The sequence below is a fragment of the Brachyhypopomus gauderio genome, unplaced genomic scaffold (assembly GCF_052324685.1).
Source record: "Brachyhypopomus gauderio isolate BG-103 unplaced genomic scaffold, BGAUD_0.2 sc131, whole genome shotgun sequence".
NCBI lineage: Eukaryota > Metazoa > Chordata > Actinopteri > Gymnotiformes > Hypopomidae > Brachyhypopomus > Brachyhypopomus gauderio.
Window position 1 is genome coordinate 256,682 of NW_027506952.1, and position 27,693 is coordinate 284,374.

At 42.9% G+C, this 27,693-nt stretch overlaps 1 protein-coding gene and 1 long non-coding RNA gene across 5 annotated transcripts; one reads left to right on the forward strand and one right to left on the reverse strand.

Moving 5' to 3' along the window:
- The first annotated feature begins 343 nt into the window (after window positions 1–343).
- LOC143499246 (uncharacterized) lies at window positions 344–4,245 on the forward strand. 3 transcript variants are annotated; one of them, XR_013126054.1, is made up of 6 exons: window positions 344–445; window positions 739–1,416; window positions 1,520–1,593; window positions 3,169–3,224; window positions 3,377–3,437; window positions 3,515–4,245. It is a non-coding gene; the product is annotated as an uncharacterized LOC143499246 (long non-coding RNA). The 3 variants fall into 3 exon arrangements; XR_013126053.1 differs by lacking the exon at window positions 344–445 and having other exon boundaries at window positions 480–1,416; XR_013126055.1 differs by lacking the exons at window positions 344–445; window positions 3,169–3,224 and having other exon boundaries at window positions 480–1,416.
- A 14,874-nt stretch (window positions 4,246–19,119) lies between these two features.
- Window positions 19,120–21,306, reverse strand: LOC143499245 (perforin-1-like). Of its 2 annotated transcripts, XM_076993990.1 has the most exons (3): window positions 21,236–21,306; window positions 20,565–21,109; window positions 19,120–20,468 (listed from the first exon to the last, which is right to left on the reverse strand). In XM_076993990.1, the coding sequence occupies exons 2-3, from the start codon at window positions 21,098–21,100 to the stop codon at window positions 19,244–19,246; spliced, it is 1,761 nt and encodes a 586-aa protein (XP_076850105.1). In that variant the 5' UTR covers window positions 21,101–21,109; window positions 21,236–21,306; the 3' UTR covers window positions 19,120–19,243. The 2 variants fall into 2 exon arrangements, with proteins under 2 accessions (XP_076850105.1, XP_076850104.1); XM_076993989.1 differs by having other exon boundaries at window positions 20,565–21,257.
- Between the last annotated feature and the right edge of the window lie 6,387 nt (window positions 21,307–27,693).

The window sequence follows — 27,693 nt, forward strand, 5'->3', positions numbered from 1 at the left end:
TTGTAGGTTGTTATTTAGGATGCACTTTATGTAATACAACTTGATTGGTGCTCTTATGATGCACCGTTTAAAAGCTATTGAAATTATAAGATGAAAACTCACCACCACAAATAGGTAAGTGATAGAAATACCCATATCTGTGTTGTAGGTTGTTGTTTAGGATGCCCTTTATGTAATACAACCTGAATGGTGCACTTATGATGGACCGTTTAACAGCTATTGAAATTCTTAGATTAAAACTCACCACCACAAATAGGTAAGTGGTAGAAATATCCATATCTGAGTTGTAGATTGTTCTTTAGAATGCACTTTGTGGAAAACAACTTGTTTGGTGGTCTTATGGTGGACCATTGAAAAGATATTGAAATTATTGAAAGAAAAAAAAAGTGCCCAGTGCTCTGGAACCTTTAAGACCGCCACTTGCGTCCGTGTTAACCGTGTTAAGGTAATTTGTAGATGGTGCCTTAGACGTTGCAGAGGCGACAGCAGTACATTTTAAATAACATGTTATCTACAATTAAAATATGCATATTCCTGACGTAAACAGAGTTGTAGGTGGTTGTTTATGTTGCCAGAAATTAGAATTTTCATATTTTGGCACTTTTGCTATAATTGTCTTAAAGCTATTGAAGAACGAATTCTGAATATGCGAACGTGAAACCAACTTTACTGGTCTTTTATTAGGGCATGTTTATATTTGACTATGGCGTCTTTCCATGTGATTCTAAACACTTCTAGTGAGGTGGATTTCCATTTTCGCTCCGCTGCTCGAGCTGCCTGTTTTGGAAGACAAGTGTGGTCGTCATACCATGGTGCAAGCTTTTTCTCCCTAATTAATTTAGTTTTAACTGGAGCTACACTGTCTAAGGTATTGGTGAGTGTGGAATAAAACTGTTGTGTTGCCTGTTCTAATTCATTGGGCTGCAGTGGCATAGTGCTCGGTAGCTCTGGTAGTATGTTAATAAATGTTGCTGCGGTGTCGGATGTGATAGTGCGCGTGGTTTTTGTATGGCGCATCTGATGTACATCGTATAAAGCTATTTCATATATTAGTAGGGAATGATCTGAAATGGCGTCATTTTGGGGGATGACTGCCAAATGTTCGATGTTTAATCCATAAGTAAGTATTAAGTCTAAGGTTTGTTTACAGCGGTGGGTAGGCCCTGTCACACAGTGAGTCCCTGTCACACAGTGAGTCTCACCTTATGCAAATGAGCAGAAACAATGATTTTTAAACCAGTCCAACTCGCACACACTTCAAGTCCTTAAGTTGTTTTCTCTTTGGAGCAGAGTTCTGATCCTACACGTGAAGCAGTTTGATATGCTGGGCCAAAAGCTAAGAAACCTGATGGACATCCCAGCAGAGCTGGACCTCTCTGTCCTTCCTGGGGCGTCTGCACTCGGGCAGCAGTTAAGGTGAGCTGGTACAACAGGCTGAGCCTACCGATTCTCATCTCTGTCCACCCTCACACATTTAGCTATAAAACGCTGACTGAATGGCTTTGTGATTTGTCCGCAGTGGACCAGCTTGCACCCTGAACAAACCTCACGAAAGACCAGATAACCTGCAGAAAAACTCTCTTCCAGAGCAAGGTAGATATCTGCTTTTTTCTCACAGTGAAATATCTAACTTTGGAGAGAAACCAGGTAAACGTATAAGTATCTGCCATAACGATGTCGTTCTTATAACCAGGCCCGTCGCGATGGGGCAGGCAAACCAGGCAATTGCTTGGGGCCCCAAGCTGGCCTGGGGCCCCCAGACAACAACAGGTTAAGAATTAAATGCAGCGACAAACTGTGTGAGCCCCCCTTTACATTCTCAAAGTCATGAGCAATGACACTGTTCTCAGAATCCCCCTCAAGGGGCCCCTCCCACCAGCTGCTGAAGGCAGGCAGACACTGTCCTGGCAGACAGCCAAGTTTTAGACGCCGGCAAATATGAAACTTAACCATGAAGCGAATTTATCCATCAGGAAGCCAAAAGAGAAAACAAAAGAAGGAAGAGGAACACAAAAAAACTAGTGGTGGGCCGTTAACGGCGTTAACGGCGTTCGTTAATTTGATACTCTTATCGGGCGATATAAAAATTATCGCCGTTAATATATCTACTAAATGGGTAAGCAAACTATGATGACTTTCAACTTGACAGTTTAGCTCGGCTGTATTCCTAACCAAATTGCACAGTAGGGGCGAGAACGAGTTTTCAAACCTGTGAATTAAAAATCGTATGTGTGTTTACATGGAAGCAGCCACGAAGTCGCCAGGTTTGCTTCATGGAAAATTCATTTTTAGGAACGTAAAATATTACCGGAGCGGAGCTCGGAGCGGTCGTTTTCTGCATGGTCCTAGCGCTAGATTCGTCGCTATTTAAATATTTATTTTTAACCGTTAAAACTTCAGAGGACCAAACCGGCTTTTGAAAAAGTCCCCCCCAAATTATGTCCGTGAGATTAAATGTACTAAATGTTGGCTTACATTTCAAATATCATGTTTAGCTGAATAAACATGTTATCAACCCCTTTTAATGTACAGTATGTAGGCTTACAAATTCATGTTTAACTGAATAAACCGTTGAACACGAGTAGCCTACATTTTATTGAGTATGTTTTTTTCTTCAAGTATCAAATTTTGGAAACAGGAGATGAGCCCCTGGTCTAATGCACCCTCTGTATTAAGAAACCCTATCTCAAAAGCTGACTTTTAGTTATTACTTGGGTAGCACACATATGAGCCATTTTAATATAGATTAATCTAGATTAATTTCAAGATTTCAGTGAGATTAATCTAGATTAAAAAAAATAATCTATGCCCACCCCTAAAAAAAACACAAGACAGTGGTAAGTGATGATTTACACTGGATAAATTAGGCCTACCTGTACAAATGGTGTAATTTAGCAGCAGGTAGGCTAAAAACAATATATACGTCCCGGGTAATCCCATACTTAAATCTGCTATGTTCAGCTACAAGTAGTAAATTTGTAAAGTAGTTAGTTTGAGGTGTATATGCTGTGGTTCTTGAAGGTGGACTGCGGCCAGATATGTTTTTTTTTTTGGCCGGAGGGGGGTTTGGGCATGAGATTTCTGGTGTGGAGGTTGGGGGGGCCCCGGTTGGTGTCTTTGCTTGGGGCCCCCAAATACCTTGAAACGGCACTGCTTATAACCCATTAGAAGTAAATGAGAGCAGAGAAGGACTGGTAGGGAGAGGACAGGACTTCAGGCCACTGGTGAGGAGAGAGATAGAGAGATCAAAAAGAAGGGAGAGGCTGAGTGAGACTGAGGAAGAGAGGTTGAGACAGACAAATAGATATGAGAAAGAACTGTATCATCGATATATGATGCATTTTCATGAAAAAACAGATGTATGTGTTGTTTGCAGGAATGTGTTTCCACATAGCTCAATGCTGTGGTGTCTCATTTGGGTGTCCGCATGGACAGTGGTGAGTAGTCTGACATTTTTCACACCCATGCAGTAGAAACTATAAAATAACTACTAACTGCTTGCTATCCCTACAAGGCACTACATCAGCCATGTAGCTGAGGAAGGAGAAAGCTGGCTGTAATTCAATTATTCAGAAGTTGCAAGAACAAATGAGGCAGCTATCCTTAAGTGTGCGGCAACAACAGCCTACTTGATCTTCTACATGCATGTCATGTCCAGCCCCTCTCTCCTCCCTGGTCCTGCCTAGCTTCCCCATTCCATGTTTCTCCCTGTGTCTGCCACGCCCCTTTCCTCACTGTTCCCACCTGCGTCTCGTTTCACCGTCATGTTGTCAGTATATTTAAACCCTTCTGTTCTACACTGCTGTGTCGGTCATTGTCTGTACGCAAGTCTTCCTTTGCCTTCCTGCTCTCTCGTGGTCCCTGTTCATTGGTTCCCCTGATTCTTGTTTCTAGTGTTTGCTCTATGTATCTGATTTGTGTAGGTTCTCTTGTTGCCCTTCTGATCCGTTGTGTGTTTACTGTCTTATTTATTGATTATACTGTTGTTAGTTTTCCCTGTTACTCTTGTGTTCTCGTTTGCTTAGCCTTTGGTGTTTACCTTGTCATAGTCAGTAGTAGTCCTTCTTTTGTTGTGTTAGTTGTAGTCTGGTTTGGTCTCTCCTTTATTATGTTTATGTAGCGTGCGTTATGTTTGGTTTCCCCAGTGAGTTAACCCTGCCATTTTGTTTCGTTGACTCGTTTAGTTGGATTAGCCCTCCGTTGTTTAGTGTAGTTCTGTTCGGTGTTCTGTGTTCCTGCCTTGTGTTTCACTGGTGTATTTATAATAAACATTCCTCATTTTGCATTTGCGTCACCCCTGTCTCTAGCAAACTGTAACGTGGCTTGCGCCACGGAGCGAGAGGACGGACACAAGTGCTGAGAAGAGCGAGATTTATTCAGGGGAATACCGTAATCATCGTCGGATAGCCAGGCAGGGTCGATAACAGGAGGGCAGTCCGTAAAACAGGCAAAGACAGGCATCACAAGACAGGGGGCACGGAAAACAGGAGAAACACGAAAACGGTCAGGCACAGAGAACAGCGGTGGGATAAACACGATCACAAATGAATTCAAAATACCGGACAAAGGACAAGGGAGACTCAGGGGCTTTTATACACAGAACTAAACTAGGGACAGGTGATGACAATGACACAGGGGCGTGGTAACAAACGAGGGATTCATAAAACTAACGAGCAGGGCGGGACAAACGGGCAAGAACACAGACACGAGGGAACCCAGAGTGACAGCTAGGAGAGGGGGCGTAGCCGCACGTGACAGAACCCCCCCTCAAAGCGTGCCACTCTGGGGCACGCAAGGGCAGACAGGACAGGGAACCAGACTAGGACAAGACAGGGAACCACGGAACACGGCGAGGGACAGGGACAGCAGACACGGGACGGACCGGAGGAACAGACCAGGGGAAAGCAGGGCACGGAGACCGGGGCACGGCAGGGACAGGGGGACCAGAGACGGGCCAGGAGCTGGGCTGGGGCATGGCGGTACACGGGACACATGGAGACCGGACAGGGCAAGGAGCAGGGCCGGACAGTACAGGACCGGGGACAGACACGGGAGTGGGGCCAGGGGACAAGGCGGAGGCTAACACAGAGGCAAAGACACCATGAACAACGGAGATAGGCACAGGCACAAGGTGGGTGACAACTTGGGGAACAGACATGGGGACAGGGACAGAGACGACACCACAGGAAACAGACACGGGAACAGGAACACAGACCTTGACAGACACAACCACGGGGACAGGGACCAAAACAAAACCAGGGATGGGACCAGGGAGCAAGGGGAACACGGGCAACGGAACATAGGAGGCAAAGGGCGGAGCAGGGGGAACACCAAGTCCATGCCCAACAGGGGGCAGCACAGTCTCTGGGGCGACAGGTGCGGCCGGGCGGCAGGCAGCGGGAACAGGAGCCGGCAGACAGGCAGCGGGAACTGGAGCCGGCAGACAGGCAGCGGGGACAGGCAGGGTCCGCTGGCGGGCAGCGGGGACAGGCAGGGTCCGCTGGCGGGCAGCGGGGACAGGCAGGGTCCGCTGGCGGGCAGCGGGGACAGGCAGGGTCCGCTGGCGGGCAGCGGGAACGGGAGCCGGCGTGGACGACCTCTCCAGGGTCGCGGGGACAGGAACCGGCGTGGACGACCTCTCCAGGGTCGCGGGGACAGGAACCGGCGTGGACTGCTGACGGGCAGCGGGGACAGGAACCGGCGTGGACGACCCCTCCAGGGTCGCGGGGACAGGAACCGGCGTGGACTGCTGACGGGCAGCGGGGACAGGAACCGGCGTGGACGACCCCTCCAGGGTCGCGGGGACAGGAACCGGCGTGGATGAGACACCCTCGGGGGGCGGAACCACCGGGCTGACGTCCTCAGGGGGCGGAACCACCGGGCTGACGTCCTCAGGGGGCGGAACCACCGGGCTGACGTCCTCAGGGGGCGGAACCACCGGGCTGACGTCCTCAGGGGGCGTGACCGCCATACTGACGTCCTCAGGGGGCGTGACCGCCATACTGACGTCCTCAGGGGGCGGAACCACCGGGCTGACGTCCTCAGGGGGCGGAACCACCGGGCTGACGTCCTCAGGGGGCGGAACCACCGGGCTGACGTCCTCAGGGGGCGGAACCACCGGGCTGACGTCCTCAGGGGGCGGAACCACCATACTGACGTCCTCAGGGGGCGTGACCGCCATACTGACGTCATCGGGGGGCGTGACCGCCATACTGACGTCATCGGGGGGCGTGACCGCCATACTGACGTCATCGGGGGGCGTGACCGCCATACTGACGTCATCGGGGGGCGGGACCGCCACACTGACGTCATCGGGGGGCGGGACCGCCATACTGACGTGGCTCGTACTCCCCCCCAAAAAATACTTGGGGTTGTCATGTGGAGTAGCCGGCAGGATCAGAGGCGGTGGGTCCTCCTCCTCAGGGTCCTGGGTGAGCCTGGCAGAACACACAGACACACAAGCTCCTCGGTTGCTCTCTCTGCTGCGGCTCCGCCTCCCTTGAGGCGCCGGGAGCTCACGGTGGTCAGAGAGAGTCAACCGAGGGTTAAGCGAAAACTTGTCTGTGCGCTCAGACCGTCTGCCCGCTGCTCGCACGACAGGAGGTTTTTCCCTGTCGTGTTCGCAAAACCGGGCAGACACACAGCGCTCAGATGGAGTCTCGTCGCGAAAGCCAGTAGAAAGAGACTGCGCTTTCTTTGGTCGGCGACAAGACTTCCTTGTACCCGCAGCGCCAGGGGTATTCCTGTCTCTAGTTTGTTCGCACTGAAATACCGGAGAGTCGAACCGGATTAAACCAGCCGACATCCATTCACAGTGTTTGAACTCACCAGAGTCTCGCTCTCTCGCTGTGTCCTTGATAGTTCCGGTATTATGTAACGTGGCTTGCGCCACAGAGCGAGAGGACGGACACAAGTGCTGAGAAGAGCGAGATTTATTCAGGGGAATACCGTAATCATCGTCGGATAGCCAGGCAGGGTCGATAACAGGAGGGCAGTCCGTAAAACAGGCAAAGACAGGCATCACAAGACAGGGGGCACGGAAAACAGGAGAAACACGAAAACGGTCAGGCACAGAGAACAGCGGTGGGATAAACACGATCACAAATGAATTCAAAATACCGGACAAAGGACAAGGGAGACTCAGGGGCTTTTATACACAGAACTAAACTAGGGACAGGTGATGACAATGACACAGGGGCGTGGTAACAAACGAGGGATTCATAAAACTAACGAGCAGGGCGGGACAAACGGGCAAGAACACAGACACGAGGGAACCCAGAGTGACAGCTAGGAGAGGGGGCGTAGCCGCACGTGACACAAACGTTACAATGCAAAGGTCCTTCTCTTAATATACTCTTAATAGAAACACATTCCATAAGCTTATATATGTAGGTAGGAAATTATCCTTTACCCTGCCCTAGGCCTTATAATCAAAATGTTACTGGGCACAATTAGAATCTTCCTTCCTAAATTACCGCTCACACTTGTGTGCGTGCATAAGATCTTTAACCCACTAAAATGAATAGTTTTACTCCACACCCTCATCAATCGGCAGTAGTTGGAACAGCATAGAGAAATAACTGACAGCACTGAGAAACAACCAACATTTACTCTTTATTTGCATATTTCAGGAGTGAGCCTGAAGCTCTGATGTGACGTTGCTGCCATGATGAAGGACCAGATGCATCAGATGACGCTTCTTGTGTCCTTCACCATTCTTTAACATCACTGAAAAATTAGAGACTTGTTAAACTTCACCTGCTACTTCAGGATTTTTTATAGAGGAGCTTTCTCCTACATGCATCATGTCACACTCAGGCAAAATCAAGTGAAATAACTACTAATACCCTCATTGTTAGCACACTACTTCTGGGCACTGAAGAGGGATGTTACTGGGAGTAAATATAGGCAAAAATACACTGTACACTTTAGCAATACATTTGTACACATTTCAAGTGTAATAATATCCTCATTCATGAATGAGTAAATAAAGTTCATGTAAAATGTACACCCTTGAAAACCATATGTGATAGAATAATTCTATTTCAAATTTAGCATAAAATACATTATAAAATCAGGCTATTTAGGAACGAAAGTTCAAAGATACCAGTGTACTAACACATAGGACATCTATTTACTAGGACTCATAAAATGTCCAGTGATGCCTAAAATGTATAATTCTTTTGGGGTACAAATGCAACTTTTTTTTTTTTTTACTTTTTTTGAGGGGGGTGCTTGGGGTGGCACGTCCCTTACACCTCCCGTGCTTCCTACGCCAATCTAAAATACAATATTAGCCCTTGCATTAATTACTTCAAAGTGATTTAAGGCTTAGTGGATGTAATGTTTGGATATTAATTTAGAATCGCGCATTCATATACCTCTTCTTGACACTAGAGGGCAGTGTTCGACCGTGAGTCCTTATGGTCACTGTTCCTTATTTATTCAACACGTGTTTCAGCATGTTTAAATTTAAAAAATGGGCAGACAAAATATTATTTGTGTTACAACGCTAAAGTCTGTATCATATTGCAGCCAGTGTTAATCTAGTTCTTAGTGGAATAAGTAGAATATATCTCACTACATGGCCCTGGGAACCAAGTGTGTCCCAGCGTGCCCTAGTAGAACTGAATCTCTTTGTTACCATTTCAGTTTGAAACATAATTAACCACCGAGACTGTGAGAAACTGATCACAGACTGGAACTTTCTTATTAAGTTAACCAGTATAAGATTTAATTTGGAAGCATTTAACAGACATCATGCAGATTTGAAATAAAAAACCCACCAGAGGTGAGTGATTTGTAGTTTGTATGTCCCACATGTGAGGCATCTGTGCATTCACTACTGAGTGTTGAATTTAATAAGATCAACTTATTATGTTTTATGTATGAAAGGGGAGATGGAATGAGAGAAAGGGAGTGTAATTGCCTTAACTGTTTCATTATAGATTGTCCTCTGTTTGCTTTGGCCATGTGTAAAGTGATAGCGCTCTAGTGTTGATGTAGAGCGAAAAGTATGGTGCAGAGGTACCAAAACACAGAAAGTGGTGGACGCAGGTCATATGATGTCCACGACCCCAGTGTGTGACACCAGTGCGTGGACCAGTAACCAAAGCAACACCAGGATAAGATCTGGAATATTTGCTCTCAGTGTGTAAAGTGCACCTGTGGTTCCTCAAACGACAGTACAGTTACAACATTCTGATTTTCCTTCCTTTGTTGATTCTAATAGTTATGATTGCAGGGTTGCCAACTTTTCAAGATCACTTGGAGTGAGATTTGAACCTGGAAGGAGTGGCGAGTCTAAATTGTTGACGTGGGGTGTAAAATGGACACAAATTAAGTATTATATTGTGATCGATTGATCACCAGTGGTTGGCGCCAGAGCGAACTAGTAACTCATTGAATCATAGATATGGATCACAGGTAAATAAACTAGATTTTTTTTCCGACAAATAAACATTTGTTTGGCATTGTAAAATGAAGAGAAGACATGACTAAACTGTGATGGCCATTTTGTCATATGATTCTCTTCTATTAAACATATAACTGCTTTTAATTTAGCAAGGTAATGCCAAATCTGTGTGTGCCAGTTCTATGAATGTTCCAAGTAAAGTTTAATGATAACATATTTATAGGTTAGATTTTGCTTTGTTTGTAACATGATGTTGTGTATATGGGTGAGTAAATGGATGTTGACGTGCAGGATGAATGAATATACACTCACTGGCCACTTTATTAGGTACACCTTACTAGTACCGGGTTGGACCCCCTTTTGCCTTCAAAACTGCCTTAATCCTTCATGGATTAGATTCAACAAGGTCCTGGAAACATTCCTCAGAGAGTCTGGTCCATATTGACATGATGGCATCATGCAGTTTCTGCAGATTTGTCAGCTGCTCATCCATGATACAAATGTCCTGTTCCACCACATCCCAAAGGTGCTCTATTTGAGATATGGTGAATTCGAGTACAGTGAACACATTGTCGTGTTTAAGAAACCTTTCTGAGATGATTCTTGGTCCTCCCGAGGTTTCTTCCTAATCCCCACCATCCTAGGGAGTTTTTCCTTGCCACTGTCGCCTTTGGCTTGCTCATTAGGGATCTGGACCCATACGATTGTAAAGCTGCTTTGTGACAACATGTGTTGTGAAAAGCACTATATAAATTAATTTGACGTTGACTTTGACTTTGATTCACGCTTTATGGCATGGCATGTTATCTGGTTATTTGAGTTACTGTTGCCGTTCTATCAGCTAGAACCGGTCTGGCCACTCTCCTCTGACCTCTGGCATCAACAAGGCATTTGCTCCCACAGAACTGCTGCTCACTGGATATTTTCTCTTTTTTGAACCATTCTCTGTAAACCCTAGAGATGGTTGTGTGTGAAAATTCCAGTAGGTCAGCAGTTTCTGAAATACTCAGACCACCCTGTCTGGCACCAACAACCATGCCATGTTCAAAGTCACTTAAATCACCTTTCTTCCCCATTCTGATGTTTGGTTTGAACGGCAGCAGATCATCATGCCATGTCTACATGCCTAAATGCATTGAGTTGGTGCCATCTGATTGGCTGATTCGACATTTGTGTTAGTGAGCAGTAGGACAGGTGTACCTAATAAAGTGGCCGGTGACTGTATATATACTGTGGATCCTGTGGATATATGACCCACTGTGGATCCTGGTGTATTACGTTATTTCTGCCTCCGTGTGTAACGCGTAGCGCGCTGCTGAGCGAGGGGACGGACACAAACGCTGAGAAGAGCGAGATTTATTACAGGTCATTCCATAATCGAGGTCCTAGTCACAGGCAAGGGTCATAACAGGCGAGCCATCCAGGTTAGACAGGTACAGGGGCATGATAACAGATAGACGTTAAACAGGGCAGGGTAACACTGAACATAGAGTAAAACAACAGAGAATGCAAATTACCACGAAGGTAGAACACAGATCCACGAAATACCGAACTACAATAGAACAACCAAGAAAGAATGAATAACCGACCAGGGGCTAGGGAAACACAGGGACTATAAGTACACGGAACTAACAAGACACAGCTGATAACACTGACGACATGGGCGTGGCAGACAGGGGAAACCAGGGCAACAGATTAGCTGGGCGGGATAAATGGGCAAGGAACACACAGACACTAGGAACAGGGAGACCGGAGTGACAGCTAGGAGAGGGGGGCGTAGCCCTACATGACACCGTGGTTTAATGTGTTTAATGTGATGTTATGTCATTATGCTCTGTGTTGTATGTGCCGCATTAGAGAGGTGAACTGCACGTGGGAGGAATGTGGCTGCGATTCAGATGTGTGTATCACACAAGAGGAACCGAATAAATAAATGGGCTGGCAGAGAAATGAACAAGTAATGAAGTGTAACAAAAACATTAATTCCTTTTGTTTCTAGCAAGGTTGATTACTATAATGACCTCCTAATGGGACTCCCAGAATGTAGCTGCTAGAGATTTCACTAGGACCAAAACATCACATCACAACTTTTCTTATGTTGTGACGTTCGGGTGCAGCCAAGGACCAGACACGGAATCCTTGCTTCAGAGCACACGTCACTTTAATAAACGACATATATTGCGCAATAGCGCACGAGCAAACAGATAACAGACACTCACAACGTGCAGACTGTAGACAACGACGAGCACAGGACACTGCGCGAGCGCACATTAAATAGACAAACCACATTAGCCCCACGTGATTACGAGACGAGGCACAGGTGAGACAGATTATCACACGACATAGCCATAACCACGTAGATCCACCGACGCAGACGAGTAGACGTAGACGACGTAGACACATGCCCAAAAGGGAGGGGCCGGGGTCCTCAACGTGACATATGTCCTTACACTGGCTTCCAGTATACTACAGAATTGACTTCAAAGTATTATAACTGTTCTATAAATCACTTAATGGTATAGGACCAGCGTATATATCTGGAGTATCATTTCACAACTGTGCTGCTTCCAAATGGAACCAGCTGGTGGTGGACATTAGAAGAGTACCTACACTAGATGTTTTTAAATCAAAGTTTAAAATATCTCTTTGACCAAGGTTTTAAGTTTTAAGCACTTACATTTTTTTTATTCATTCTTATGCTTTTTAATCTTAATTTAAATCTAAAATATCTCTTAATTTTTATTTCTTTAAACTCTATTTTTAATATTTAGATACAGATATGCAATAAACATTGTTCACCACTAACATCTTACGGCCACCTAATTTGCATCATGCACACCACATACTCAGAGCACTCTCACAACTGTGTTGAAAATTTCACACCAACATTGACACAGTTTAAAAATAGAAACACACAGCAATACTTCTGTAATACAACAGTGTAACCTGTATCAGAGAGAACATACACAGAACCTTGCTGAGAAACTGTCCTGGTGAAAAGTAGATTGAGAAGAAATTATATATGAGAATAATTTATTCTGTTATTAATTTATTGTCATTTGTTGAAGCTCTGTATGCATTTCTTACTTCACATGTCTTTCTTCTCCTCACCAACAGACACCTCCAGTGTACCTGCTGACTTAGTCAGTTATTGCAGATACAAAGTTTTCTATTGTAGGTACCATGCTTACACAGATCAAGTTTTCACTCTACTGAGATTAGTACAGGACACACGTAGGACTGCATGCCAGGTGAACCCATTTATAAATGATTGACGTCATTACCTGGCTGCGAGCTAATAGTGACACAGAGAATGAAAACACTTACCACCATCTCCAACTGAGGACCAAGCAGTCTTTCTGCAACACTTGGGCCCTGTGCACCAAATGACCATGAGGAACTTAGATGAGTTTGGAAGTATATTTGTTTTGTCAAAGTTTGACAATATTCGCTTTCAGCATAACATCAAGAACTATTAGATCATTAGATCAACTAATTGATCTATTAGATCATTCCATATCCAGGGTCATATAAGCATGCAGTGGTCAAATCAGAAAGGGAGTCCAAAACATTAACATAACTGACAAAACAAAACACAATAAAACCAAACTGTAACAACTTCCAATCACACTTTACCACATGGGCTGTACATCAAATATCAGCACAAGCAAATATCAGCAAAACAAGGGGTTTAAAATAAGGAACACTTGAACACACTAACGAGGGGCCTTTTCCTGATGCTCGTAAAGTCCATGACATTCTCCTTTGTTTTAATGTTTATAGATGGAAATTCTGTCGAAAGTGGAGCTAAATACGGTATTTTAAGGTGTGATGTTGGAATATGTACATTAATGTAGGTTTATTTGGGAAAGTGTGCTGGAGATTAAATATTGTATAACTATTGAAGAGCAATGAAATTGTATGCTAAAATACTAATTTGTAATGAGGATCAGATCCTTTTGAAAACATCTAGTTGTACTGACAGTTGTGATGATTCAGAGTCTTGTGTGTCAGAGGGGGAGACACATTTGGCCATCTATGATTTTGTCTACATGGTCTTTCTCCAGCCTAAGACCATTTCTACAGTGTTTACCATGTTTGTAGAGTTTTATTTTTGTTAAAAGAATTATGAAAGGGTAACCTGGAAGGTTAACATAAAAGGAATGTTTAATTTTGGGTCTGGATAGCAGGTTACTACTTTAGGGCTAGACCAACAACAGCATACATAGAAAATGAATATATAAATAAACAACCATCAGTAAAATGAAAATAGAATTGTGTATGTGTGTTTAGTGAGTCTTGGCCCCTGCAGGCCTTACTTGATATGCAGAATTTTTTTTTATCTCAATTTCAAAAAGAAACACCTGGGTTACACAAGTACTGAATGTTAACAAAAATTACTGTACATCATTTCAAACAGCAGTTTTTACATAGTATAAGTGTTGAACTACATTGCCACCCTGTGTTGAAATCAAGCAAGAACATCACAAGTGGTATACACATGTTGTGACGGGCGGTGTGAGCAACTGAAAAGGAAGCGATCACGCCAAGTCTCAGGGAAAAAGGATGGTTTATTAGAAAGTGTGCAAACCAAAACCCGTGCAAAAGATCCAAATTAAGGATATAATGACCAGCGGTCAACTGGTACAAAGACAAGACATATATAGGCAAACAAACGACCCTCAGGTGAGACGGATCACGGGCTCCGCCCACCTGAGGGACGCACATGACGTCACAAAACAACAACAACAACAGCCGCTGTGGACAGAGGCGGCCGGTAGGGGGCCGCCTCACCGTGACACATGTAACTATTTATTGCAATTAAAGACAACATAAAGGAATCTCAAACATCATACATATTATTAGGGTTCACACATGTAGTGTGTAATTATTTCTTTCCATGAGGCAGAAGAAAACACAAATTTGTACTTCCCTAGCATAATGTCAGGCAAATTAAATGCAGTATTATTAACTAAAAACAAGGAAATATACATTGGAGTAAGCCAATTAAAATATTTTAAAAAGCAAAATTTACTGAAATAAGGTACTACACTGCAGAGAGGGAAGTCCCCAGGCATACTGAACAACTTTTGCATCTTATACAACTATGTTAAATTCTTATGCATAAAAAAATAATACATTTTCAACTTGAAAATGTAGGTAGGCAGGGGCGGACTGGGGAGAAAAAGTGGCCCGGGAGTTCCTGACAGACTGGCCCACTATATATATATATATATGTGTGTGTGTGTGTGTGTGTGTGTGTACTGTATATGAATCTATACATGGCACGTAGTGTATATTTATTGTCATATGGACAATATTAATTCCAGCAATAATATGATTACAAAGCCACATAGTGGCTTTTAAATAGTCCACCATAAGATCACCAAACAAGTTGTTAAATAGTCCACCATAAGACCACCAAACAAGTTGTTTTACGCAAAGTGCATCCTAAAGAACAACCTACAACTCTAACGTGGGTATTTCTTCCTCTTACCTATTTGTGGTGGTTAGTTTTAATCTAAGAATTTCAATAGCTTTAAAAAAACAGTGCACAGTGCTCTGCCTTGAAGACCGCCACTTGCGTCCGTGTTAACCGTGTTAAGGTAATTTGCCTTAGACGTTGCAGAGGCGACAGCAGTACGTTTAAAATAACATGCTATCTACAATTTAAACTGCTGTATGTTTTCGTAGTCCGGCGCGTATTTTCTGGGACAAGTTGGTTTTTTTCTGATCTCCGCTACTGTCAGCCCGCATCAGCTGGGCCAGTCCGCGGCCGCGGTCCAACTCGTTCATGTGTTTACAGGCTCAGTCCACGGCCCGGTCTAACTCATTCATGTGTTTACAGGCTCAGTCCACGGCCCGGTCCAACTCGTTCATGTGTTTACAGGCTCAGTCCACGGCTGCACCCTGAGCAGGTTAGTCTGACTGGAGCGGGGGAGGTAATAACACCGTTAAACAGCAGCGTGACTACGGACCGGGGCCGCAGTGCGCGGCAGTGGCTCCTCCACGGGAGTTAAACCACCGGCGGCCAGCGGCCCACTAACCCATCGGCCCACCGGGGAAATCCCCGGTAGCAATGTATGCCAGTCCGCCCCTGTAGGTAGGTACAGGGTATGAATTACATGCAGTGGCGCAAAAAGGGGGTATGCAGCGTATGCGACGCATAGGGGCGCTGCACTAGAGGGGGCGCCAAATCGATGCCTGAAAATTATTTGCCGAGTTGATCGGGGGTGGGGGGTGGAGTGTGGGGGGGCGCCGATAGTATGTTTGCATACACCTCAGAAAGTATGTAGTTGCAACCCTGATTACATGGAACCTCTAGAGAGAAGGACTCAAATGAACACAGGTGCACAGTGCTCAAACAATCTGGGAAGAGCTTTTGGGCGCAGTATAACTGAAAAGTCATTAGAAGCAATGAAAGAGTCCACAGCATCACAGGTCACTGACATCTGGATTTCCTGTGCAACACTAGTGGGCTGGACCTGTGGGTTTAAGTAGAGACACAAAACAAGCTGCATGTGTGAGGGCCATGTCAGAAGGTGGGAGGCTGAGAGTGAGGAAGTGGTTGAGGGAGTGTGTATGTGTGGACGTCTCCCCTGTATACTGGGGCCGGTTCACTGTGACAGAAAGATATGACAATTTGTTCAAAATTAAGTTAAGTTAAAAAAATGGTTAAGTGGGTGATCATTTTGTTTTTACAATATATACAATTTTCTAGAGGTGTCTTCAACTAAGCATTTTCATAGAATCTGATTAGTCAGATTTTCCCTTTAGTCGACTAATAGTTTTTTTTATCTAGAGCACCTTAAACGGGATCCCGTTCTCATTCAGGATCGTGGTTCTTAGGTCTGTCCAGTGATTATTGTGTGCAAGTCTGTTCTTGTTGGTTTAGATTAGTTTTATTAAATATGAATGACTCTCTCCTGGATTTGACCCTTGCCTGTTTATATGACCCTGATTTTGGATTGCCCTTCAAAACACCTTGCTCTGCTCAGCACATGCATCCACCTCCTCACTTCCTGCCACCACAAATGTTACAGAATGACCAGCCATACCAGGACGCAGCAAGAGAGCGAGGATCTGGTAAGCCAAGTCACTGTGATCAGGCTCTGACCGGCTTTGTGCAGTTGGAATCTTCTCTGACACAGTGCTGGCAAACCAGTGAGAGGAAATCCGGTCCTGGCCGGTTCCCTCGTCTCTGCCTGTTTCTTGTTCCAGTCCTTTGCCCTCATAGTCTGTGGTCATAGTCTGGTTTTTGTGTTGCGCGTCAGGAGCCGTGCATTTAAGGGGGGGATACTGTTACGATTCCTGTCTACTACCCCTCCTGTTTTGGTTTATATTTCCTGGCTTCCCTTTGTGTACATTATTTTGAAATTCATTGAGTCTGGTTTCAGTGTGTTTCCGTTCACTCCTTGTTTGTAACCCTGCCCCTCATTGGTATTCCCAGGTGTTTGTACTTGTTTTCCTTGATTTCTCCTGTATTTAATCCCTGGTTTCTGTGTAGTCTGTGCTGGTCAATATTGTGGTAACGTCCCTGTGGTTTATAGTTCTGTCCAGAGATTCCTGTACAAGTCTGTTGGTTTAGTTTTATTAAATATGAATGACACTCTCCTGGATATGACCCTGATTTTGGATTGCCCTTCAAAACACCTTGGTCTGCTCAGCACATGCGTCCACCTCATCATCACTTCCAGTCACCACAAACGTTATTTATTTATTTACTTTTTTTTTTTTAATGAAACATTAGGGAACATTAACAAAAATACCACTGTCATATCGAACTGTCCATGAGACAGAAGAAACACAAATTTGCACTTCCCTAACATAATGTCAGGTAAATTAAATGCAGTATTATTAACTCAGAACAAGGAAATATGCATTGGAGTAAGCGGATTAATTTTTAAAAAAGCAAAATTAACTGAAATAAGGTACTACACTGCAGAGGGGGAAGTCCCCAGGCTGTGTGCTGTGCAAAATGTCAAATATTTTAAATAAAATATGCCTGCCTGAAAATATAAAATTATAAGTAAAGGTTCAAGTAAATTTTAAAATATTAACAGAAATTAGGATGATTTTATTTGACAAAAGGCTATATATAACGAAAACAAAGACACTTCATGTAACAACTGAAATCACCCTGCGACCACGGTCATGTGTTAACGGGCCGCCAAATGGAGGATGGGTTCCCTTTTGAGTCTTGGTCCTCCTGAGGTTTCTTCCTAATCACCACCATCATAGGGAGTTTTTCCTCGCCACTGTTGCCGTTGGCTTGCTCATTAGTGATCTGGACCCATACGATTGTAAAGCTGCTTTGTGACAATGTGTGTTGTGAAAAGCGCTATATAAATAAATTTGACTTTGACAACTAATGCTTAGCAGCATCCTCGGGCACCCCCATGCAGTTAGAATGGTACATTCGACTATGACGTTCATAGTCGACTATGGATATCATCGACTATAGTGGAATCAGCGACTATTGCAGGTCACCCCTAATATTTTCTCTACTACTTTACTCAATCACATCTAAGATATGACATTGATAAGAATTTTTATTATTTACAAATATTGTCTTCTGTAAAAAGTATTTTATAAGCATTTAAATTGTTATTGTATTTTCCATGCAGTATGCAATAAGATAAAATACATTGACTGGATTTGTGGTGTAATTGCACATGAGATTATAAAGGTAATTGCTGTAAATGTAATATGTAACAGTCTCTCAATTATATATTGCTTCTAAATTACATAACATTGCTTTGAATGGAAGTCATATCTTTACAGTTTTAACTAAAAGTATCATCTTATGTTGGTACCCCAGTCAGATTTATTCATAGATTTTAATGTTGAGATTATGTACAACACTAGATTAACACTATGATTTTTAGCAGCTGGAGTGGATCTGAACCTGATATGACACAAATCTGATTATGGGTTAGATCTTCACTGGACCCATTGCAAAGTCAATTAAGCATGATCAAGAGGTACAAGGGACTTTGTTTACCATGATGTATTAGCTGTGGCTATCAAAGCAGGAGTTAGATTAATATTTCAACACTTTACTATGCGCTTGAATATCTTACAAGATCAGCAACTGACCTTTTTTGTGCACTCTCTTGTGAGAAGTGTTTTAGATACAGTACTTAGAATATGTTGTCACGTAGGGCTACGCCCCCCTCTCTAGCTGTCACTTCGGGTTCCTGCTCCTCGTGTCTGCGTTGTTCCCAGCGTGTCTGTCTCCATGGTTTCCCCCCGTCTGCCACGCCCGTGTCATCAGTGTCTCCACCCGTGTCTAGTTTAGTCCTGCATATTTATAGTCCTTGTGTTTTGTGGATTGATGTTCCTCGCGATTCTCCGTTCTGGTATTTGTTATTCTCTGTTGTTTTACTCTCTGTTCTTGTTACCCTGTCTTGTTTCGTTATCGTCCTGTGTTCATCATGCCCATGTATCTGTCGTATGCGGATGGCTCTCCTGTTATGACTCCTGCCTGCCCTTTTGACTATAAATATGGAATTCCCCTTATTAAATCTCGCTCTCCTCAGTGTTTGTGTCCGCCTACTCGGTCCGCAGCGTGTGCTGCATTACGTATGTACAAGAATATGCATAAGATGTTGGTATTTGCTAAATACAGAATAATGCAGTTAGTCTATTTTAAATTTTATTTTGCTTGAATAAAATTACCGTAATTGACAATGACTCAGGTCTGTCTTTGAGAATGCTTTAATGGAAGTAACCAATGATTACAATGTGAAAACCCCAATATAAAATCAAGCTACATCACAACTCATAATTGTTTGCATGAGGCAGAAGTAATTTGAACTTGGCTGTTTAGCCAAACTGCTGCACAAACCTGCTCTCCTGTCCACCATAATGGCCCTTGAAATAAAGTGTTTTTATGTTATTCCTGGCTGTCTTAAGCTTCCACATATCTTTAGCCAGAATACCATTTCTGGAGTGGAATATCTCAGCCAGAGAGGAGGACATTGGAGAAGGACTGTAATCTGCACACTTTGGACCATTTAGACTAGGAGCACATTCTACACTATAGGAAAAAAAGAAGCTGCCATATTGAAACATACATTCATCACTCACGTTTCCACTGTTAAGATCAAAATCGCATGTCCCCAGAAGCTCACTATTCCAGTATGTGTCGTCATCATACACTTTAAAAGTAAGCTTATTTGTCTGAGATATCTTGATGGGACCAAACTCAAATGATTCTGTCCAGCGGGGATTGTCATTGTTATCAATCACTGCAGTGCGATGAACTAGATTACCATATTTGACTTCTACACTGCCATCAGTTTGGGTGAATGTGTCTCCATATAAACCTTTAGCATAAAGTTTAAATACCTTCAGTGTGGCAAGACCTCTTTCAACAGGACAGCAGTTGGACATTATATTTGTGCTTTTTTCACAAACACACACACAGCGGTCCCTAGCACTGTTCTTCTTCCCTACCTTACAAGACTCAGAACAAACTTGGTTTAAGGCATTTCTGCTTATATAATTTTCTATGGCTTTTTTCAGTCCCCCTTTAGCAGGATTATCATCATCCAGCAGTAAGTGAAGAGGTGTAAGTGTGTATGACACGACACCTGGTATAGTCTTCAGGGATTCCATCCACATATTCCGAGCATTTCCCTGAGATGTACTGGAGAAAAGGAGGTCATCATCGTTGATGTTCCCCCCTATAACCTCTGTCTGTCGATCATCAAACATTGAGCTAAATGATTCTTCTATCCCCATTTTCTTCTTTAGTTCCTGACAGTGAGATAATTCTGTTTTCAGTGTTGCACCTTGATATGTGCCTGAAGCCTCCACATCCAAACAGTCCTTAACTGCTGTGTCTGTAAGGCCACTCATTGCAGCCTTACAGGTTCTAATAGCTGTTACTGCTGATATCTTCCCACCCAGATCCACTCCTGTGGTATAGTGAGTGCCAAACTTGTCAATTAAGCTTTGATAGGAGTGTGAATTAGATGTTGGGAGAAGAGACTTCAGAGCTTGAAGAAACTCCTGATGCAGTGGGGGGGAAGATGCAACGTGATAGCTGTAAAGTATTTTTAAATATGTAAATATTTAGTTTAGACATAGAAAATGTATCTCTTATTGAAAGGTTTTGCAACAAAATATAAAAACGTCTCACCTGTAAAAGCTGCATTTGACTTCATGCTTGGTGAAACTGAATTTGTCCTCCTTTGACTTCGCCATAGCGTTGGTTGACTCACGGGAATGTGTGCCCCCTATTGATACACCAGCTGTTAATGGTACTTCCAGTCCAACTTTCCAGTTGTTTGAGACTGATGACGTAGAATCCTTCACAAGCGCTTCACTTGACTCATATATTTTGCTGGAAATCTTCTGTGAACACTTTGAAATTGTCCTCCAGGATGTCACAGCAGCCGGCAGCTTCTCCTTTTGTTGGTTTAAGTATCTATTTGTACACAGCATGCAGCTGCCGTTCCCTGTGTCCCACTTCTCCATGTCAATAACGTAGGAACCTTTCTGCTCCATCTTCACGATGTCAAAGCCCTCTCCTCCAAGGTTGTACCCAGGGACGAAGTCAGCATTCTTGCAGTCTTCTGGACTCCCCAGTACCAGTTGTTCTTCACCAGTGACCATGGAGAGCAAAGAGTAGCACAGCCACCAGCCCAAAAGACAATTCCATATCTGCCCCATCATCTGAGATAACTGCAGTTTAAAGTATTTTAGATACATATTCTAAATATTGTATTAAATCTATTAATTACATGGACGTTCATATAGAAATGCAGTATAATGAGTGCCTTAATTTTAAACTCAAAACTCAAAACTCACCACATATTTGAGTCAGAGTCAGACCAAGTGATACTCCTTCTTTTAAATACCAGTACCTGAGTATACCAGAGGGAGGGACTGCCTAATATAGTCTGTTTAGAAACTTGTGGTTGCCCACTGAAACATGGTATGAGGACATGAGCACATACCTTATTTGATGTGTTCACTTGTCTGTATAAATGTGAAGATACCTAATGTTACAAATCAAAATTTTTAGAAGTGATGTTTGTACACATATCTCCTTTATAGTTACAACCCCCAAACATTACTCACTTTTGTCCATTGACTTCCATATATTCTTTAAGCCTATCAAATAATTCAAGTAATAATTAAATAACAGTGGCGTGCACAGACATTTCGGAGGGCAAGTGCTTGGGGGGGGTGGGGGGTGGAGAGGGCACTTTTTAGCACGTGCCCTCTCCAATGTGCACATGTGCCCTTGCAATTCAAAATTACAAGCGCATGTTGAATGAAATTTGACATTTATTTGTAACATTTTCTAAACGCGAGTTTTCAATGGAAAAAGTCACACCGCCAACTGATCCATATCCAATATTAACTATATACATTCATTGTTAAGTCCTTCAGTTAACTTCTGTTTACCCTCCACTGTCTGCAGGCCTTGTTGCATATATTTTGCAATTAGTAAATCAATATAGGCCTACAGTTAAGACAGTAAAAAGACCAAAAATTAGGAGAAGGAGTTATAGGCTGCTGAGTGTTGTCATTACACGAATGCAGATGGGCATTTTTCACAGGTAATGGGGAACTTCCAACTTTCTTCTTTCACAAATGAATGTGTTAATTTATGTTGCCTAACAAAACCTATACAACAGAAAACGTTCAGCTTAACAAATAGATTTGCAAACTCTACATTAATTATTTGTATCTATCTATCATTGATTTGGGCTAGAGTGACTAGTTTATCAGGTGACCAGTCGGCTAAAAATGCTTAGTAGTTTGGTGCTGTATGAGACATTTTACAGCACAAGAAAATGATTTCACGTTGGGCCTAGAGGGCAAACGATACGATTGTACTTGATGTGTATGTGACCTGGCTGGTGGGCACGGGAGAAGAAGTCTATCTGTGACCGTGCGTGCTGTGCTGAAGACGCTTCCTTCCACTCGCTGAACTGAATTGCTGCTGCAGCGCATCTGGTGTTAAAGTAAGAGAGAGGTCGGGTGTGTGCGAGGTGGTGGCTCATTTCAGGGCATTGTTTTTAATCGCTCAGGTTTTCAAAAGATAATTTCAAACTGACCTCAGTAAAATGATAAAAATAATAATAGTAATAATAATAATAATAATAAAACGAAGTTTCAAAAGGGCACTTTCATTGATAAAGGGCGGAGTTGGTGGTGCTTTAGCTTTAGCACCACCTGAGGTCTATGTGTGAACGCCACTGCTCAATAACAATCATATTTTACATATTTTTTTTAATTTACACCTAATATTAGTTGCCAGGCATTTCTTTCACTTTCTCTCCCACTGCTCATTATGATGTCATTAATGCACACAGTGCTACACACACATGCTCCACATGCCAAGACTCGTCTCCTCTGCTCTCCTTTAGTGTAGGCACAAAACCAAACCAACTATACTTTAGTGTTGCTTTGGAGATTAGGCAAACTCAATTTAAAACTAAGAGTTTTTTCCCCTCTTCTCACATTTCTGTCCTGTCTTTACTAGAATCATGTTTAGGGCAATGAGGAATTTTGGATGAACTGTAATGTATTGACCTGGCAGAGAAAAATCCAAATGCAGATTAATGCAGCTTTTATTGAATATACAACAAACATAAACAAACATAGCAACAAATATAAACAACTGTGCTGAACACTGGAGTGTTTAGTGGGATGTTGGGCCAGTCCAGGGTCACGCCAAGAGAACAGAGACTAGGAGGTACAGGAGGGCTACGCTGGGAACGAGGTCTACGAGGGAAGCAGAGGTCAGAGCACAGACAGTCAACAAGGCAATGAGAGCACTTGGTATGCATCATGAGTCAGCAATAGTTCACAAGCAGGAAGTGGAACTTCCGTCTTAAATAGCAGAGGGCCGTGTGTTTCTGACATGAACATAATGATGAATGATGTTTAAACATATTCACACAAATATGAACATAAAAAATCTAAAATAATGAAGCACCAGACAAAGGTTTAAGTCTATGTAGGTCCTTAAACTTTTGGCAAGCACATAATCTGGAGAAGCTCTTTAATTGGTTGCTTTAAATGTTGGCTAAATTTTATCAATAGCCTATCAATATTCCCATTAGCATTCTGACAGCTCGTTAGCTGACCAAGAGGATGGGGATTTATTTGAATCGTTCGCTTGTATTACGTTACAAATACAGAAGTTACAAATATATAAGAAATGTACAACCTCTTGTATGTCCAGCAGGAAACTGGAGAGAACATGAAGATGTTAAGATTGTGTGTTTTAAAAATAAATTACTATTAAATAATAATAGAGATGTACAAAGTTGGAGAAATATGGACTGAGAAAAGCCATGACAGCAGCCAAAAAGCAATACTGAGAGAAGCTGGAGGGCTTCTACTCCGCAGCTGACTGTTGGAGCTCATCATGGAGTACAGGACCACCACCAGCGCCATCTGGACCATCAGCCCCACAGACAATCTAAAGGATGCCCTCAACAGCTTCTACACCTGTTTATACCTCCAGCACCCAGCCCTCCCAACAGCCCTCTCCACCACCGTCACTATCATCAGACCATGGATCTTATACTATTTTGCTACGTGATTACGTCATCATTCAGTGACAATATGGACGTTAGGCCTCATTGGTGGCATCAATGAGGTGAGGGATGAGGTGAGGTACCACTCCTCTCCTCCAGGGTCATCAAGCCAAAGCCGCCTTGTTCATCTGGTCCACCATATGTGCTATCATGCAGGTACAAGGCGTCCTTATCTATAGGCAGGCTACATTCATGAATGTCAACCCTTCAACTTACAAAGGGTGTTCACATTCCCCATTCTCTACTAGAGTGTGAGAGAGAGAAAGCATACAAACCAGTAAAGCATACAATAATCAAATCAACGTGCCTACTGCCTGAATGACTACAGCCCAGTAGCTCTTACGATCATTGTGAAGTGCTTTGAGAGAGTGGTGCTGGTCTAGCACAGCAAACCAGTCACCTTGGACCCCCAACAGTATACCTACCGCCTCAACAGGTCAACCTCGGACGCTATTACACGCCACCCTCTGCTGTTTTTCCTGACTGACAGGCCTCAGTGTGTCAGGATTGGCAACAGAACCTCAGCCTGCATCACCACCTACACCGGCACCCCACAGGGATGTGTCCTCAGCCCCATCCTCTACATCCTTTTCACCCATGACTGTGTCGCCTACCATAAGGACAACATCATCCTGAAGTTCACCGATGACCAGTGTTGCGAATAACGCCGTTAAAAATAACGGCGTTAGGTAACGGCATCATTTTTTCAGTAACAGGATACAATAATTAATTAATTACTTTTCCTGTCGTTACAACGCCGTTGACGTTACTGGTCATTAAAACGGTGCGTTACTATATATTGATATACTAACAGTAATCCGAGCGGACACCTGCCCAGGCTAGTGAGGAGTAACAGATCTTGATAGGTCACAGTTTAACTTAACAAGTCAGTAAGCGATGGGCTAAGGCAGCGTTATGGTAGCCAATCAGAGCCAGTGTTGTTACACGCAGTGTTGTATAAAGTATTAGAGACCCATACTTGAGTAAAAGTACAAGTACTCTATCAAAAAATTTACTTGAGTAGAAGTTGAAGTGTTCTTTAAAAGCTTTACTTAAGTAGAAGTACAGAAGTATTCAGCATTTTTTGTACTTAAGTATTGCAAGTAGTTTATTCTAAAATTTATTACTCAAGTACTAAAAGTAAAAAGTACAAGTATTGCGTTTTGAAAGAAAGCCGTCAAAGTTTGATTATCAATTGTTTTTATATATCATTTACAAATCAAAGATGTCAAAGACCACAAATACAAGTGTTCTGTATGTACAAACAAGTAGCAACTTGAAAAAATGGGCTTAACACTTCATACACAAAAAACAGATAACCTATGTTATCCTATGTTAACCTATGTTAACCTAGGTCTGTGGATGTGTAATAAATATCAAAAGTTAAACACCTTTCTGATCTACTCATTTCAACTGACTATGAAAACTGCTTTTTCAAAAAATCCTTATTCATTGGCATATAACCATTTTTTACTGTAATGCAAATAGTTACTTTCCCTGGTAACGAGTTACTTTTATTATAGAGTAATTCAGTTATAACTCAGTTACTTTTTTGAACAAGTAGTGAGTAACTATAACTAATTACTTTTTTAAAAGTAACGTTCCCAACACTGCCGATGACACCACAGTGATAGGACGCATCAATGGTGGAGATGACGCGACCTACAGCAGTGAGATGACCAGGCTGGTGTCATGGTGTGATGACAACAACCTCATCCTCGGCACAGCTTATAGTGGACATGAGGAAGGAGAAGTGACCTCATTAGCAACTGTTCATCCGGGAGCTTGAAGTGGAGAGGGTGAGAAGCTTTAAATACTTGCGTGTTCATTTCAGCAAGGAATTTACATGGACATTGAATATCATGCCGCTGGTCAAAAAGGTTCAACAGTAGTTGTACTTCCTGACGAGATTGAGGAAGTTTGGGATGTCTCTCAAAATACTCAGCAACTTCTACAGCTGAACCATTGAGAGCCTCCTAACCAGATGCATCACTGTGTGGTATGGCAGCATGACCATAAATGCCTACAGAGAGTGGTGAAGACTGCTGAGAAGATCACCAGAACTCCACTGCTCTCTCTGCAGAGCCTCTACCAACACAGGAGAGCTTGCTCCATGTAAAAGACTCCACCCACCCTCAGCACGGTGTTAACACTTATGCCCTCAGGCCGGAGGTACAGAAGTGTGACATGCAAAACCACTAGACTAAAGAATTCTTTCTTCTCCATTGCCATCAGACTCCTGAATCTACCGCTGAAAAAAGGTGTTTAAATCTATGGTTACACTGCAATTATGACCTCACTACAGCACCTACTCACTTTACTGCATCCAACGTTCACAATTGCATCATTCTTGCAAATTATAGTCATGTTCCTGCCTGTACATAACATCCCCATCATCCATTGCTGTAAATTTTGTACATGCTGCTGTAAATTTCATTGGAGATTTAATAGCACTTTACCTTAATATGTATTTCATTTATCATTCTTGTGTATTGTATTTTGTGGTCTTTTTAATCTTCTATCTAGTATTATTGGTGAAGAACAAAGTAAGGATTTCATTGTACGTGGAAACCTGTTTCCTACTGTGCAAATTACAATAAACTCTTATTATGATGTGGTTTCTGATACAAAGTGAGTGAGCTGGGTCCTGTATGAAGATAATGCACAAGATTTGATTTCACATGTGTCTAGTTTCCTAATAGCTAGTTTATTTAAACCTTGTGTCCTCAATTCAGTTGCTGGTTATTGTCCTTCCTAGCCTGTTGTCATCCCTTGTCCATTGTTATGTTTCTGTTCAGTGTCTTTGTTTTACATTATGTCTTTTGGATCTCTACATATTGTAAAACAGACCCTAGACTATTCTAATGATCACATTATTGGATTTGCCCTTAATAAATCCCACTCCTCATCATGTGTCTGCCTCTATCACTCCAGGTTACATATACACTATATTGCCAAGAGTATTCGCTCACCTTCCTTCACTCACATATGAGCTTAAGTGAAATCCCATTCCTAATCCATAAGGTTCAGCATAACGTTGGTCCACCCGTTGCAGTTAAAACATCTTCAACTCTTCTGGGAAGGCTCTACACAGGGTTTAGGAGTATGTTTATGGTGATTTTTGACCATTCTTCCAGAAGCGTATTTGTGAAGTCACATACATGTTGGATGAGAAGGCCTGGCTCTCAGTCTCTATTCTAATTCATCCCAAAGGTGTTCTATCTGGTTGAGGTCAGGCCAGTCAAGTTCATCCACTCAGCGCTGCCTTTGACACCATTGACCACAAAATTCTCATAAATAGACTTGAAAACTGGGTTGGACTCTCAGGAACTGTCCTAAAATGGTTCAGTTCATACCTTAAAGGAAGGAACTTCTTTGTGGAAATGGAGGGTAATGTTTCTGAGACTGTGCCAGTGACCTGTGGTGTACCCCAGGGTTCAATTCTTGGGCCACTCTTATTTAATTTATATATGATTCCTCTGGGTGAAATCATGCATACTTATGGGATATCTTACCACAGCTATGCAGATGACACTCAGATATACATGGCTCTCTGCCCAAACGACTACAGTCCCCTAGACTCACTGTGTAAATGCCTTGAGCACATAAACAAGTGGATGAAACACAACTTTCTGCAGTTAAATAAAGATAAAACGGAGATTATTTTATTTGGGAACAGCAATGAAAGACACAGACTAGCTGCCTATC